The sequence below is a fragment of the Physeter macrocephalus genome, chromosome 13, assembly GCF_002837175.3.
Source record: "Physeter macrocephalus isolate SW-GA chromosome 13, ASM283717v5, whole genome shotgun sequence".
Lineage (NCBI taxonomy): Eukaryota > Metazoa > Chordata > Mammalia > Artiodactyla > Physeteridae > Physeter > Physeter macrocephalus.
In genome coordinates this window covers 67,186,799-67,204,229 of record NC_041226.1, presented here as the reverse complement: position 1 = coordinate 67,204,229, position 17,431 = coordinate 67,186,799, and the positions used below count along the sequence as shown (strand labels likewise).

Genomic DNA, 17,431 nt, shown 5'->3' with positions numbered 1-17,431 from the left:
AACCATATAGCCCACAATACCTAGGGATGACTATAATACACTGAGAAAAGTGTTCTGTCAAAATTATCTTGAATTTTTCCTGGTACTTACAGTTGTAACTTAAGTTACTGGAAAATTCTCTTATGTTGGATACACATGCATTTGAATATTATGCATTTATTTTATTAATCTACTTCACCCAAAATCCTGTATATATTTTTAAATATTTTATTTAAACAGTAAATAATATTTATTTTAAATGTTACCCAAAAAAAAACCCATAAATTAGAATTCACTAAGACGGCCACTGAGTGTTTTGGTTCCAAGATACAAACCTAATGTAGCACGAAACTGAGATAAAGCATCAGCTAGCTGTCCAGCTGCAAGTAGTTGCTTATCAAGGAAAAATGGGGTTTGCTGCTATACAAGAGTGGCAAAGAGGGCTACATCTGGAACCCAGGGGCTTCTCTAGGGTGTTAGTACTTCCATGCCCAATACTAAAGGTTAATTAAAAACTACAGCAACCAAAAACAGAACAGTTAAGCACTCAGACCCTTCAGGAACAAAGGTTTGGGTTATGCCATCAGGTAAAGAAGCCAGAGTAGCTGAGGTTCCAGCCGAAGGCATGAGAAGTCTGGAACAGGAAGTGGACAAAGGATGCCATATATATCAACTCTGACCTCATGACTAATTACAGACGCAGGACTGTAGTAGCTTCGCACATTTTCTCTTTGCTTATTTATACACGTTTATTTGTATATACAGTCAATCCTCACAATTCACAGATTCTGTATCTCAGAATTTACCCACTCCCTAAAATTCATTTGTAACCCCCTCCAATTCATCTGTAATCCCCAAATTAATATTCAGGGTGCCTTGGCAGTCATTTGAGGACATGTGAATGTGCAGAATGGTGACACACTTGAGTCACTCAAAGTGCACGTTCCAAGCTGAAGTCAAACAAGGTGATACTTTTTCTTCCTGTGTGAGCTCTCATGTTATAAGCAAGTGTCCTTTCTACAGTGTATTTAGTGTCATGTTTTTTATTCTTGTGGGGGTTTTTTTGTTTTTTATTTTTGGTGATTTCACTGTTTAAAATGGCCCCCAAGCATAGTGCTGCCTAGTGTTACTAAGGGCAAGAGACTGTACCGTGCCTTTCAAAGAAAATATGTTTGGGGAATTCCCCGGCGGTCCAGTGGTTAGGACTCCGTGCTTCCATTGCAGGGGGCATGGGTTCGATCCCTGGTCGGGGAACTAAGATCCTGCAAGCCACACAGAGCGGGCAAAAAACTAAAAAAAAATTTTTTAATTAAAAAAAATAAAAGAAGTTTGTTAGATAAGCTTCATTCAGACATGAATGATAATGCTGCTGGCCATGAGTTCAATGTTAGTCAATCAATAATATATTATTAAATAAGATATTTTAAAACAGAAACACACACAAAACAAGGTTATGTTTTGATCTGTTGACAAACATGTAGTGACCTGAGGCCTTGCAGGATCCTAACCCTGAATTTCCTCCCAGGTACAATGGTTCAATATTTGCTACTTCAACGTTCATAAAGACACATGGAATATAACTACCACGAATAAGGAGAATCAACGATACTAACCATATTTTCTCTAATTCCCATTTTTATTTTACAATATGCTGTTGGAATTAACTTTCCAATTTTGTTTTTATATAACTGAATACTGAACAGGACAGTGATGGACTAATAGTAATTAGTAATAGCCAGTAATGGACACAATGACTGTTGGAAATGTATCTTCTCGACCAGGGTACAGGTGAGAATTTCTTCGCTTATAAGAAGAGCTGTATCTTGTTAGGTAGAAAATAGAGTATTTTTGTTGTTCTGAAGTTCAAATGTGTGTAGAAGGTGCATACGGACACTAAGTAGCCAAAGCGTTTCTCTTTTACAGGGAACATGATGTTAAGTTTTTCAGTGTGCTAAAGGGACACTGCAGGAAAAAAAAAAAAACCCGAACAGCCATCACTCAAGAAGGTGGGAGAAAGGACGGGAAAGAGCAGGAGGAACTCTCCGGAGCGCCGACTGGGCTCTAATCCTATGGAGGCCAGGGTTACACAGGCATATGCAGTTATCAAAACCCAGCAGACTGACACTTTACAGTGGACATTTTATTGTATATAAATTTTAATCCCCCCAAAAAACTACTGATGATATGCATGTTAAAGTATTTAGGGACCTGTGTATTGATGTTATTTTGAAAAACATTTTTTTAAAAGGATTAATGAATGGATAGATAAAGAAATGCCCAGATGGATATGTGTTAAAAACAAGCATAATGGACTTCCCTGGCGGTCCAGTGGTTAAGACTCTCCACGCTCCCAATGCAGAGGGCACAGGTTCGATCCCTGGTCAGGGAACTAAGATCCCGCGTGCTGCACAACGCAGCCAAAAGAAAAAAAAAAACCAAGTATACTAATTACATTAATGGTAGAGGTTAGGTGATGGGTATAGGACTGGACAATATAAAACTGTTTCAACTTTGCAAAATGTTTAGTAACAAAATGTTGGGAAAACATACACTATAGTAAGTGTTTGGATGGGAGGAATACACACAGGGTGCTGTGAGGGCACAAGTGAAGGCGCCTAACACCTGTAGTTAAAATTAAATTTAAAATCTAACTTCTCGGTCTCACTAGTCACAGTGTAAATGCTGGATAGCTAGCGGCTAGTGTGTGGGACAGCAAGGATGATACAGAACATTTGCCACCATCACAGAAAGTTCCAAGGGACAGTGCTGGGGGTGAGGTGGGGGATGCAGTCTCCCCGAGGTCCCCCCTGAAACCTGACGGACAAATGGGGAGGATGGACCTGTGGGAAAAGGCTGAAGAGAGAAACCAGCACTCCAAACACAAAGAACATCATACTTAGAAGCCCAGAGCTCAAGATGAATGAGGCTTTCAGAGAACTCAAAGTCCAGGATTTCAGCCAGCTCTCCTCTCATCATGACTTCATTGCTCTGAGTGGGTCACTTTCACTGCTAGAGGATTCCAGTAAACAGCCAGAAGGGAAGAGGGAAACCAGTAAACTCTCTGTTACAATAATCCAGGCGACATGACGCTGACCTGACCGTGGAGTAGGAGCAGTGGAAATAGAGAAGAATACACTGCTTAGAAAAGTAAGAGAAAGAAAAAGATGACTACCTGTGACTTATGTCAACTGTCTTGATGCAGAGGTCAAGTGAAGAAAGAGCAGGAGTCCAGGAAGACACCCAGAGCAACTATTTGAGCAACTGCCTGCTATTTCAGTCATCAAAAGCTAGTGAATTCCTGATTTCATCGACTAGAGCAAAAAGCCAAATGAAATGCACTTTACCTTACTATTTACCCTACTAAACAGAGCAGCTTGCTTTTCCTATTCCTGGTCTGCAGTTTCTGTACAGTGTTTTATTCCCCTGGCTGCCTGTTGGAGCCCTCTGTACAACGGAGGAAGGGAAAAAGGGAGAGGGGGAAGGAGGAAACTTTAACTTGGTGGTCTCAAAAATTTGGAGCCCTAAAACTAAAATTCAGAGATAAAATGCACCCCTTTGTTCACAGCAGCACTATTCACAACAGCCAAGACATGGAAACAATCTACTGAATGTCCATCAAAAGATGAATGGATAAAGATGTGGTACATATATACAATGGAATACTACTCAGCCATAAAAATGAATGAGATAATGCCATTTGCAGCAACATGGATGGACCTAGAGATTATCATACTAAGTGAAGTCAGTCAGAAAAAGACAAATACCATATATCACTTATATGTGGGATCTAAAATATGACACAAATGAACTTATCTACAAAGCAGAAACAGAGTCACAGACAGAAAACAGACTTGTGGTTGCCAATGGGGAAAAGGGGGTGGGGGGAGGAATGGATTGGGAGTTTGGGATTAGCAGATGCAAACTACTATATATAGAATGGATAAATAAAAAGGTCCTACTGTATAGCACAGGGAACTATATTCAATATCCTGTGATAAACCCTAAAAGAATATGAAAAAGAATGTATGTGTGTGTGTATATATATATATATATACGTATAACTGAATCACTGTGCTTGTACAGCAGAAATTAACACATTTTAAGTCAACTAAACTTCAATAAAATAAATTAAAAAAAAAAAAAACTCAGGGTCCTGCAGAGCCCTATTAGTTTAAGGCAACAATGTGAAAATATCTAACCTATTTAAGAGCGTGTGGGTAAAATTTGGCGAAATCAGTTAGGGGATTTCAGTGGGCTGGGAAAGTACTGTTATTTTTCCCACTTAAAATGAAGATATAGGCTCCTGCCCTGTGAAAATTCACTATGCAATATAGATTTAGAAATTGATTATATCCAGAATGTGAGGGTCACCTGTTTCCACCTATTCCATACCATATCCAAAAATATAACCTACTTTTCATAACGAAGATTATGGAAATTAATGTTTCATTTAACAAATGTTACTGAAATCTATATGTAAGACTGTGGCCATAACAGTAATGACTAAGGCAGTCTCTCCCAAAAAAGCAACGAGGAGAATCCAGCAGACTTTAGCTTTATGAGAACTCCCTAGACTGCAGGTAATCATGGACTCTGAAGAGAGAGGCTATTTTCCAGCCTTACATTGGAGTCTCTGCCACATACTGAAGTATTTACAGAATACATAATGTGAAGAATGGGATTGACTTCAAAATAATCTTGGAGAGGAAGATGAAAATATAGATGAAATAGGAGCAACCCAGGGTTGGTAATTTTTGAAGCTGGGTGACAAACGGTACACAGTGGTAAATGATACTATTTTCTCTACTTTGGTATATTTTTAAGATTTTCCAAAAACAATTTTTTTTTAATTTAAATCCTTTCAATGAGGAGAAGACTGGCTGATAAAAACTACCCCTTACATTAAAAAAAATTTGTTTTGAAGAAAGTAGTCCATGGGGACTAGACTAAGACAGTCAACCTAAGCCCATGAGCCTACTTCCCAACATGCTCAAATTCTAGAAGACAGAATTCACTTAAAAAGATAAATGCATAACCTTGCTGGAAAAAAAATTTTTTTAAAGAAGAAGAGGGCCACCTAAAAAACAGAAACTTGGGAAAAATTCTCAAAACATAAAAAGGACAGGATTAGATTGGTGGGCAAAATCATATCCAAAGACCCTCTCAGGGGAAATGTACCATGCAGGTGGCTGCAGTTCTCTGAGGGATCCAAACTCTGACACAAAGAAAAGGAAGGGGTCCTGGGGATTTCTCAGCCTCCAGACAGGCAATCAGCCTTCTCCCACAATCAGAATTCAAAGATTAGCAATGAGCAATTCTGAAAAACAAAGATAATCATAAAATCAATCCATAAGAAACTAACACCAAATAAGAAAATTAAGGAACAAAACTTAGTGGAGCAAAAAAATAAAAAATAAAAATCTATAAATGAATACAATTGACATTCTTACAGATGCCACACACATTAAAAAACAGAACATGGGGCTTCCCTGGTGGCGCAGTGGTTGAGAGTCCGCCTGCCGATGCAGGGGACGCGGGTTCGTGCCCCGGTCCGGGAAGATCCCACGTGCCGCGGAGCGGCTGGGCCCGTGAGCCATGGCCGCTGAGCCTGCGCGTCCGGAGCCTGTGCTCCGCAACGGGAGAGGCCACAACAGTGAGAGGCCCTCGTGCCGCAAAAAAAAAAAAAAAAAAAAAAAAAAACAGACCAAATGTCTATGCACTGACTAATCTAGCAGTAGGGATGCAGTGGAGAAAAAGGTGGATAAACAAGATCATTTATGCCAGAGGGAAGGAAGAGGAGTACTTAATGTAGTACTTAATATAGTCAAATAAGTCCTCCCTGAGAAGATGTTTGAGTTAAAGCATAAAAGGCAGGAGAGCAGTCCTGAATGACAAGAAGCCTCTAACATGCCAGAATATGACCAGGCAACGAGCAGAAAATAAGCTCAAAGGGCTTGGGTAGGACCAAGCTCAACTTTAAGAAATCAAAAGGAGGCTCCCAGCATGTTAAGAAGCTGGGACGAAGTGAGAGAGTGGCATGGACATATATACATTACCAAATGTAAAATAGATAGCTAGCGGGAAGCAGCCACATAGCACAGGGAGATCAGCTCGGTGCTTTGTGACCACCTAGAGGGGTGGGATAGGGAGGGTGGGAGGGAGGGAGGTGCAAGAGGGGAGATATGGGAACGTATGTATATGTATAACTGATTCATGTTGTTATAAAGCAGAAACTAACACACCATTGTAAAGCAATTATACTCCAATAAAGATGTTAAAAAAAAGAAGGATAGAGGATTCAGGCAATACAGATCACACTGGGCCTTGCAGGCTATGGTAAGAAATCTGGGTTTTATTCTAAGAGCAAAGAGAAATCATTAGATAGGTTTTTAGCAAGGAACTGACTATCTGATTTACAGTTTAAAAAGATAACTTTGGCTGCGGTGTGGAAAACAGATTAGAGGCAGACAAGAATGGAAAGGACCGTGTGGTGTGAACCAAGGATAGCAAGTTGCATTACAGTAAATATACTCAGATTTCATTTATGCTTTAAAAAGAAGATATAGTATGTATTTCTGTACTGTTTAATTTTTTCTAGTAAGAATGTATTCACGCGCTTAAAAAGAAAGTAAACTGAGGAATGTGTGTTGTTAACAATGTACTGATTAAATAATCACTTGCAACTGAAAACTTTTAGAGAATATTTGTTAACGCTAAAGACACATTTTATAATTAAGCAGCCAAGTAAGTCAGGAAAGAAGAGCAAAATAACCCTGCCTTCAACGTTTTCGTTAAACTGTAATTCAAAGATATAGCATTATAATCAGACACTGCGGGGAATATAAATGATAGACTCTAAAATTTTAAAGTCCTTATCTTTCATAAATACGAAAATATTTATGAATGAAATGACGTCATGTGAAATGTTCCAAAATAATCCACAGGTATAGATGAAATAAGATTGGTCAGGGGTTGAAAATTGTTAAAACTGGGAGATTAGTACTTGGGGATTCATAATACCATTCCCCACCTTTGTAAATGTAGAAAATTTCACAAAATAAGGTTTTATTTAAATCTTTTTAAGAGATAGAGGTGGGGAAATTAAAACAATTAAAGATAGTTCATTTTGATCTTCTAAAGGTAAATTCTAATATAAACTCTACACCCATAAACATTTACAGTTCCTAGTGTAAAATATAAAGGATTGTGCATCACTTATGAAGAAACATGTGTGCAGAAACCATGTTAAAATGATACTAGAGAATGAACTAGGGATGGAATAAGAATGGCGAAAATGCTGTGTGTGGGCTATGGAAGGATCCAGCCTGTTAGAGTAAGAACAATTACTTCCTAGGGCAAGTTGATGGGTTTATCTATGTGTTCTCAACATGTCGGGGAAAGGAGGTAGTCTTCAAATTAGCAAGAAGATTTCAAACATCTCCCATTTACATTTTCTCAAAAGGGAAGATCAAATCAATGTACTGAATAGAAGATTCCAGATTGCTTGAGGAGGTAAGAAATTTGGATAGGAGATAAACCATTAGTCACAGTACTTTCCTTATCCAGTCATGAAAATGTCTAACAGGAAAGATGTAACACAGAAAGAAATTAAGAACCTACTATATGGTGGATACTTTCAGTATATTTATTTCACTTAATTTTCACAACAAACCTAGAAAGTAAACATCTTTCATACTTTTATAACTGAGGAATCTGAGGCTCAAAGAAGTTACCCAACCTGCCTGAAGACTCACAGTAACTGTCACAATAAGATTCAATTCCAAAGCCTAGCTTTCTTTGCAGCACAGCTCAAGAAACTTTTCCCCATATAAACCAGGCTAAGCTTTCTTTCCACAGCTACTAAGCCTTGTATGCTTCATTCATGGAACCCATCATTTAATGCAACATTTTAGCCACAATCCTTTCCAACCTCACAAGCGGAGCCTGAAGTCTAGTGGGAACCAAGAACACATTTGCGAAGTTCCCTGAAGTACTTTGTCCAGATGCCCCCGGCCAGACATTCTTCACAGAGAGCCACAGCAGTGTCCTGCTTCAACAGGGCTTGACAGAGCTTGGGTCAAACCGTCGCCGCAACACCTCCCCACAGCACCCTGGAGGCCCCTCCTCGGCCACCCGCCACCATGACTGAGGCCCCCTCGCGGGTGTGCCGGAGCGACCACCAGGACTCGGAGGCCCCCATCAACCACCAGATCCACCTGAAGCTCTATGCCTCCTCCGTCTACCTGGCCGTGTCTTGCTGCTTTGACCCCGATGGTGTGGCTGTGAAGGACACTGCCTAATATTTTCTTCAGCAGTGTCATGAGGAGAGAGAATATGCTGAGAAACTGATGAAGCTGCAGAACAGAACCAACGAGGTGGCTGAATCCCAAACTCTTCAGGATACCAAGACACTAAACCATGATGACGGAGCAAGCTGGCTGAATGCAACAGAACATGGGTTACACTTGGAAAACAGTGTGAATCAGTCCCTACTGGAACGGCACAAACTGTTCACGGACAAATGATACCTACTTGTGTGATCTCACTGATACTCACTACCTGAATGGGCAGATGAAATCCGAAGAACTGGGTGACCATGACACCAGCTTGCACAAATGGGGGCCCAGGAATCTGGCATGGCAAAGTATCTCTCTTACAAGCACACCCTGGGGGACAGGGACACCGAGAGCTGAGCCTCGGGCTGGCTTCCCACGGCCACAGGGTCACTTTCCTGGTCACCAAGGCAGTGCATGCACATTGGGGTCACCTTCACCTCTTCTATAAGTTGCACCAAAACATCCACCTACATTCTTTCATTTGTACTATTCCTTCAAATAAAGTAATGTGGTATCTCTCCAAAAAGTTATGTATACTGTCACCCCAAAGGTTGAGCTCCTCTCCAAACTAAGTTTCTCTTGCCTTCTATGATTAAAAGAGGTATCCAGCATTTCTCTGTGCCTTTTAAATAAAACTCAGATCTTTATTATGTTACAATTTTACCCAATATAATTTCTATTTAATAACGTGATAAGTAAATACCACTTCCTCTACAAAAACTTCAATCATCCAGGGAGAATTATCATTCCTCCAGGGCACCTTGGTCACTTTTCCATAACAGAACTTGCCATAGTGTACGTGGCGGTTGCGTAGGCCCCCTTCTTCCCGAAAGAGATGGTGTGCCTCCTAACTGGGATCCTCCCTCACCTTCCTCCAAATCCAGCCCCCATGCTACTGCAAGAGCAATCCTCCCAAGATGCACTCCTAGTAACAATTCTGCAGTATTTTCAGGTCGCTGGCTAGATTCAACCTAAGTCCCTTCAGATCTAAAGGCAAACAAGACCCTTCTTGATCAGGTCCCTTGATGTGGGTCCAGCCTTATCACCCCTCACTCCTTCACCTCTTACTTTATACTCCAATAACATAATGAACTGGTTGGACTTTCCTGAACATACTAGTTCTTATGCTGCATCCCTTTAAACTTGCTATTCCATGAAAAGACCTTCCCCACTTGCCCACCTGGAAGATTTCTACTCCTCCGTCAGGATTCTGCCCTCAAATTCTGGTTCCTTTGTGAGACTTTCCCTAACTACCTCAGTGAGAAGGAGGGGAAAGTTCTTCCTATGCTCCTGCTTTACTGTGTATCCCTCCACTCACAAGGTCACGACTTCACTGTGTAACACCACCATCTCAATAAGCTGACCTTCACAGTTTGCCTGCCTCTCACAACCCCCATAGTCCCAAACCTGATCAAAAGCAAGTCGGAGAGAATGAACGGTCTTTTCTTCTTTTTATCACCTAGTTCAGTACCTTGCACAAAGCGGACACTCAATATTTATTGAATGAATGTAACTAAATTCCTTCTTAGATGTATAATTCATCAGAGTAATAGAAGCTAAGATATGTAATAACAATTAAAAAATCAAACTGATACTACTACCAAAGACTCATAAAGACACCAATATGTTTCTCAAAAAATTGCAAATGTGGCTGTTTTTGCAATATCTCAACTGTGTTATTTTGAGCCATGGATAATTTTTTATTCCATTGCCACATCCTGGGAGACAGTGACAATGAAAGCAGTCTCCTAATTCTGAGAGATCAGGCAACCAAACATCCTGCCATCTCCTGAACAGAATTAAACAGTAGGTTTCTCCATAGACAGCATCAACAAAGGTCAGCAAAATTTACAGGAAGGACAGGAAAAAAGGTGGAGTAGCTAAGTCTTTCACTGAAGTTAGTATTAGAATCTGTCATATTTTAGAGAGCAAAATATAAAGAATTTTAAGAAACATAAAGTTGAGGGGTTAAAAGTGTGAACGTGCTGAGAGTCACAATCAAGGCTGGAGCAACCAGACTGAAAAAGGCAAGAACAAAAGGGCAGAGACGCTACGGCTCAAGCCAAGGCCGGGTGGCAGAACAGAAGCAAGTTGAGGGCGGTTGTTCAGGTTGGAGCACTTAGAATGTCAGGGAGGAGGAGAACCTTAAGATCATTCTAAAAAGGAACACAAGGGGAAAAAAAAGTACTGTCTGTAAAAGGTCCTATCTAAATCCAAGATCAAAGCAAGATGGGGCAGAGTCTGAAAAAAGTCTCATGACAGCAACACAGAAAACAGTGGAATCTGGCCACAGAAAGAGCAAGAAGTTCATTATCTTAGCAATTCCACAGTCAGTGAGGACCAATGATGAAACATTTTTAATAAAAATACACTGAGCTGGAAACCCTAGACCTTGGAAGCATCTCTTTCCAATTACTCTAACCTAAAAAGTGTTTTAGTATACGAAGCCAAACTGAAAGGAAGAAAAGGCTGAGTAGTTATGTAGCAAGTACATATGAACAATGCCTGCACGAAATCTTCCTGGGTAAACTAGGAAAAGAAAATCTATTGTAACCAAGTTTGCTCAATTTCAATGGACATTAGTCTTTGTTTCAATTAACTATGGAGGCATAAATATTGTGATGGGACTCCTTGTTCAAGGAATTTCAACTTGGAAAATAAGTGTGCAATGGTCCTTACCAAAAAAAAAAAAAAAAAAGTTAAAACAGTCAACCTCACTCATCCATTCTGAAAATATTTATTGCACATCTACTTCACGTCAACATGTTTTAGGTATAGAGACAAGAGTGTTTTCCATAAAGCTTATATTCTAGAGGAACAGACAGACAAGGAATACAAATGAGGTAGTTCAAGACAATATGAAGTTTTATGAAGAAAATACAAAAAGGTAAAGGGAGAGTATTAACTGAACTAGAGCGTGCTTCTTACATAATATGTCAGGACTGAAACATGAATGCTCATTTGGCTGTTCTCTGAAATCTTAACAGTATAGGAACAACAGGAATAAAGACAGTCAAAACATGAGCTTGGCATTTGGAAGTAAAGTTGATGTGTAGGAGCCTAGTGATGGAGAAGATTAAGATGAAAAGAGATATAAATAAATAGGAGTCAGATAAGTAAGGCTTTGCGGTATTAGTGGAGTATTAGGTTGAGAAGAGAACAGAAGATGAGAATATAGCAGTAGAGACTACCAACCACTCTTTAAAGTTCTGCTATCAAAACTGTGGAAACACTATAATGGAAACACTATAGCATGTTGAAGTGCTGATGTCAATGACCCAGAAGAGGAAGAAAATGATGATACAGGAGAAAAACAATAACTGTAGAAGCAATATTTTCAGAAGGCAAGACGAAATGGAATCCAGGGCATAAGTATAGGAATTGGATTTTTCCAGGAATAGAGATGCTTTATCCATTAATATAAGAAAATTAGCAGAATGGGTAGAGATGCAAGTAGGCTAGTAAATTCAGAGGTAGAAAGAAGAGGAAATTGCCCTGTGATGGCTTTCATTTTCCCCATAAAGATAAGGTCTAAAAGAATGAGGCAACAGAAGAAAGAAAAGGAGGGTTTAAATTGGAGATTTAAGGAAAGAGGAAGAGGTTTGAGACAATGATTTTCAATAGGCATACTAGGGAATTGTAGGAATGTTAGCAGTACTGAGTGTGCATGTGAAATAGAGATTATATGCTTAAAATGAGACCAGTCAGCAAGGTTATCTTCATTTTTCTCCATCCATGTTCAGCTCTGAGGTTTGACAAACAAGTTGGCCAAGTTGGATTTAATCAGTTCAAATTTTGCCAAGTGAGTAAAACAAAAGAGTACAGGGGCAAGAAAATTAAAGGATGTTTTCAGTGGAGTGACTACAACATGGACCACTAAATCTACACTGAGAAAGGAGGTAAGAGGACATGGATGCTTCACAAAGCATGTTTTATATCCCCAAGCGGTCTGTAAACTCAAAGACAAAAACCAAGAGTTCTATACTACATATACCTCACCAAAGAACACTACAGTGAAGCCTCTGCTAACTGATTAAATGAGTCTTCTCCATATTCCAGAACTCCATATAACATAAACTCATCAGATTTTTTAAACTTATTAAAAAAATTTTTTTAAAGCAGCATTCCAAAGATCTTGAAAAATCAATTTATGGTTGACATGATGTTTTTGTTCTTAAGAGCAGGTGATTGGGTTCCCATGATTATTTCCATAGAAACAAAGATTATTAGCTGGACAATAACCAAAGAACACTATGGCAACAGAAATTAAACTTAACCACAATTAATTAACTTCATATGGGAAAGTAAAGCCTAATTACTACAGGGCACCCATCTCAGAACAACTCCCCCTGTCCCACAGAATCTAATCAACTGCATTTCTGGGCACTTAGCAATGCTAACTAGTCAAGTGAATTGGGACTTGGACACTATTGCTAACTATTGCCTATATCATTAAATGAATTTAAAATAATTCTAGAAGGAATCTGATCATCTGCTAAAATACTTAGTTTATAAGATCTCCCCTTATCCTCAGGAAATACATTCCGAGACTTCCAGTGGATACCAAAACCACAGACAGTACCGAACCCTATATATACACTATGTTTTTCCTATACATACACACCTATGATAAAGTTTGATTTATAAATTAAACACAGTAAGAGATTGACAACAATAATAAAATAGAACACTTATAACAATACACTGTAATAAAAGATGTGAATGTGGTCCCCTCTTCTCCAAATATCTTACTGGACAAATATAATGCCTTTTCCATCTTAACTAAGCACTTACACACTGTGGCCGCACCGTTTGCAGTCTGAGTTGCGACAGCCAAACTAGCACAAATTTTTTTCCTTTTTCACAGTTTTACGGATAGAAGATTCTTTCTTAACGTGGATATCAGCAACCTCAGCATACAATTTTTTTTCTTTCCTTACTAAATCAAGGGCTTTCACTTTTTCACTTAAAGGAAGCACTTTACTTCTCTTTGGCGTATCCAAATTTCCGAATTGTCAGCATCACTAGGCTTGAATTTGGGGGCCATTATTAAGTAAAATAAGGGTTACCTGAACACAAGCCCTGTGATACTGCTGATAATCCTGATAGCTACTAATTGACTAACAGGCGGGATACATGGGACAAAGGGATGATTCATGACCTAAGTGACACAGCGCGAGATTTCATCATGCTACTCAGAAAAGTTCGCAATTTAAAACTTATGAATTGTTTATTTCTGGAATTTCCCATTTAATATTTTCAGACCATGGTTGACCACAAGTAACTGAAACCGAGAAAAGCAAAACCACAGATAAGGGGGGACTACTGTATATAAATTACTTAAAGTCCTTTGTTTTTGCTACTTTATTCTTTTCATATTTAAATAATGTCAAGAAAATCCTAGAGAACACAAAACATACTTTTAGTAAGTTAGATTCATATAAAAAGTATCACCATCTTTTGTACTCAGGAGATTTCTAACTATCCTTTTCCCAATGTCCAAAATATATGGTTTAGTCAGATCAGTTCAGTGAAATAAAGAAAAATTGAGTCCTGAAAGAATGTTAAGGAAGAAAAAGAGATAAAAGAAGGTTTGGTTCCCAGGCTGTGTTCCTACTTAAATCACCAAATAGAACACACCATTAGCAGAGAATTAAAATAGCTTCCTTATCTGTAATATGAGAATACTAAAGTAGACACTTATACTAAAGTTTTCTTTCTGCTCCAAAAATTCTATTCCCAAACTAGTGCTTTGGACTTCCCTCTTTCAAAGGCCTTTTTGAAAAGGGGTGCTAAAAGATTTAACCTTTCAATTCATGAGCCTATCACATATTTTCTTTCTCTGAATTACATTAATAGAAAAGCCTAGAAAAAAAAAGATGAATATTTTAAATCAGAAAAAACTAGGCCAGCTAAGCTAATTATTGGCGACAGTCTCCAACATATGCAAGTTCTTGTTTCTCATTCACTCTTCTCACACCCGTTCTCATTTATTTCTTCTCTCCCCAAGCCTTAAGCCTAATAGTGGGATCACATAGTCCTGAATGACTCCAGAGGACATTTAGGTTAGAGAGCCCAGAGGCAGAACTTATTTGGGAAAACAGGAGCTAACCATTTGCTAATGAATGTCAGAGGTTCTTATCTTTATATCCCCATCACCAAATAAAATAATAGATATGTAATAACAGATACCTAAGTTAACTCCGCTATATAATTTATTACATCAGTGATTCTCACCAGTGATTTCTTTTTAGAAATCCAAAATTTCAGGTCCTACCTAGACTTACTGAATCAAAAATTGGGGGAGTAAGTTTCAGCACTCTGTTTAAAAAGCTCTCCAGGTGATACACACTCAAGCTTGAGAACCGCTGTATTAAACATGTCAGGAAATCACCTTCCTGTTCATTATTGCTGGTGGCAAGCAAACAAACAAAAATGCTGATTTTTCTCAGCTGCCACCACTTACAAATGCTTGGGCCCACATTATGCTGTCACCCACTTAACTTCTGTTTTTAGCCCACACACAAGATGAACTTCAGAGTCAAATAACTTGAGTTAAACTTATGGCTCTTAGAGTTAACAGCTATGTGACCTTATCCAAGTTAATTAAACTCTTGGAGCCTCAGTTCCCTCATTTGTAAAGCAGAAATAACATCACATACCTCCATGAATAAGAGACAGCTTACAGAAAGGTGTCTAGGACAGTGCCTGGCATACAGCAGACCTTCAATAAATGTAATATCTTTTTCCTTTCTTCCCTACCACCTGTACCAAGTCCCTGCTACTTTACACAGACAACATGCTAAAGAAGACAGCACTTTAGCACCCCTCTGAGAAATGTTACCAATGCCTCCCATACAGAAAAGCTCTCTGGTGAGGTTTTTCCTTCTGGAAAATACCACAGGAGAGACATGAAGTGTTATGAGTCCTACAGAATCATATACAGAAGAGCGATTCTTAAAAGGTGGTCTACAAGCTAGTGGAAAAAGCAAATCATTCAAAAGTGTGTACCTGTGTAACTTAAAAAATAATTGATGTTAAGCAGAATATAGGCAACTTTCTCTTTAGTGGCCATAATTAATTAATGACAACTGAGGATTAACGCTAAACTTCAACGGGCAGGAGGTGTTAACATCAGAAAACGCAGAAGAACTGGAATACATGACCTATATTAAAGTGGTCCAGGCATTCCAATTTCACTGTCAAATTCTTTGTCCCAATGTTATCACACTATATATCTTGATTTGGGGTTCCAAAAAATATATGGCCTCCAGGGGAACACCCCCTCCAAAAAAAAAAAAAACCACTGCCATAAATGACACCTAAAAATTGGAGAGTATTACTCCTTTTTGTAAGTTTATAATTTTGAGGGGATTTTACCATAAACAATTCCCAACGTCAGCTCCTCACTCCCTCTAATATTAAGTCCAATATTAAAATGTTTAATTTGACTACTGGCCTATTCATGGGGACGAAAATAGGTCGGTACACGTGGTATGTCATTATACTCGACTATTTCGCAGGGTAACCAAGTTAGGAGCGTCAATTCAATGGGCACTTGGAGGTTTCACTCGTACTCCTCAAGCTGACAACTAAGACGGGACAGCCCTCTATTTTTGGGGTTCTGTTAGAGTGGCCAACATTCCCAACTGTAGGACCGTAGTGAAGCTTAAGCATTCGTATCTTCTTACGGGGACATTTTTTCAGAGAACTCGTAATAGGAAAGCTGAACCAACAACAGGCTGGGAACTGCAAAGCCACAAACTTAGTGCCCTGCCCGCCGGGAGCTTGAATGCCTGCACCGGCTCCTTAACGCAGCAACCTAACAACTTCTAGACACAAGACAGAGCAGAGCGGGGTGATGGTTACTCACTTTTAACATTCAACACTGTCCCCCTCGCCTTACTCAGCAGGACATCCTCCCCACCGCCAATCCCCCGGAACTCCAAAGCCAAAGACGCCTCCCCTTGGGACACCTTTACCGCCTCCTCCCAGCACCACTGACCAAGAGTCCCCAGGCGCCAAGCGAGGGTCCCGAGCGAGGCCGGGAGCCGACGGCTGCCCGGGTCTCCGCGTCCCAGGACGCCCCAGAAGCCGCTGCCCGGTGCCCCGCTTCCCCCCGACCCCATCGGCCCCACTCCTCACTCCAAACCCGCTGTCCCGGCCCCGCGGCCCGCCGGTCCCCGCACCTCTTCCCCAGACAAACCCGGAACCGGGAGCCGGCCCCCGCCCAAAGGCGGGCTTAGGCCCAAGCCAGGCCGCGGAGTTCCCGGCTCCCGCCCCACCGCCCGGGCCGCCCGGAGACTCGTGCCGGGACGGAGGCGGGGAAGCACTGCGAGGCCTGGACCGGGAGCCCGCTCCTCCGGCCGGGGCAGGACACGACTCACCTTCGTACTGTATGTCCACCAGAACCAGCAGGAAGGGGAACACCGAGCCCAGCCGGCTGGTCACAGAGCCGGGGGCCACCATGTCCGAGGGCGCGGGCGCTGAGGAGAAGCAAAGGTGCGGGGCCCACCAGCCCCCGCCGGTGCTCAGGCTACAGCTGCGCCCGCCCGCCGTCCGCTCTTGCTCGGGCCTACGGCGGCTGGCGCCCCGCGGAGGAAAGCAGCGGTAGGCGGGGCCCGGGCGGGGCTACGCCCCGAGCGCCGCCGCCGCCCAATCGCCTTCTTCCTGGCCACTTTCCTACAGGGTTCGCCGGGGTCGTGGTTCGCGCTGATAGGCTGTGGGGGGCGCCGCCCCCGCCCCTTCTCTGATAGGATAACGTGGAAGCACGAGACAAGATTGCGTCCGCCTGCGGTGGAGCTGTCAGGAGCTCCAAACCGCCGCGGCGGGTCGGAGGGAGGCGGCCGGGGAGCTGTGTGGCAGCCGCCAAGTCCGCATGCGCAGGCCGCGGAAGCCTTTGTGGGCCGGTCCTCGCGCGCTGGGTCGGCGAGGAGGAGGGTGTCAGCAATCCGAGGTTTTCCAGTGTACTGTTTGGAGAAAGGGGAATCCGCCGCGTCCGCAGTGAGAAGCTAAACCTGGCCCCAGGAAGTCTGCGGGGGTGGATCGGGGAACAGGACAAGTGGCAGAGCTTGCTACCTCCCTCTGAGAGTCTCGGAACCTACACGGACCGCCCT

At 41.3% G+C, this 17,431-nt stretch overlaps 1 protein-coding gene and 1 pseudogene across 2 annotated transcripts in view; one reads left to right on the top strand and one right to left on the bottom strand.

Moving 5' to 3' along the window:
* DNAJC3 (DnaJ heat shock protein family (Hsp40) member C3) overlaps nucleotides 1-16,910 on the bottom strand; it is an 88,301-nt gene extending 71,391 nt beyond the window's left edge. The window contains exon 1 of one of the 2 annotated variants that reach the window (XM_055089693.1): nucleotides 16,703-16,910. In XM_055089693.1, the coding sequence (XP_054945668.1) occupies nucleotides 16,703-16,784 (82 nt within the window). In that variant the 5' untranslated portion in view covers nucleotides 16,785-16,910. The remainder of the gene's footprint in view (nucleotides 1-16,702) is intronic. The other variant, XM_024123157.3, reaches the window with a different exon arrangement.
* On the top strand, nucleotides 7,605-8,672 carry LOC114487427 (ferritin heavy chain-like; annotated as a pseudogene).
* Nucleotides 16,911-17,431: the final 521 nt, after the last annotated feature.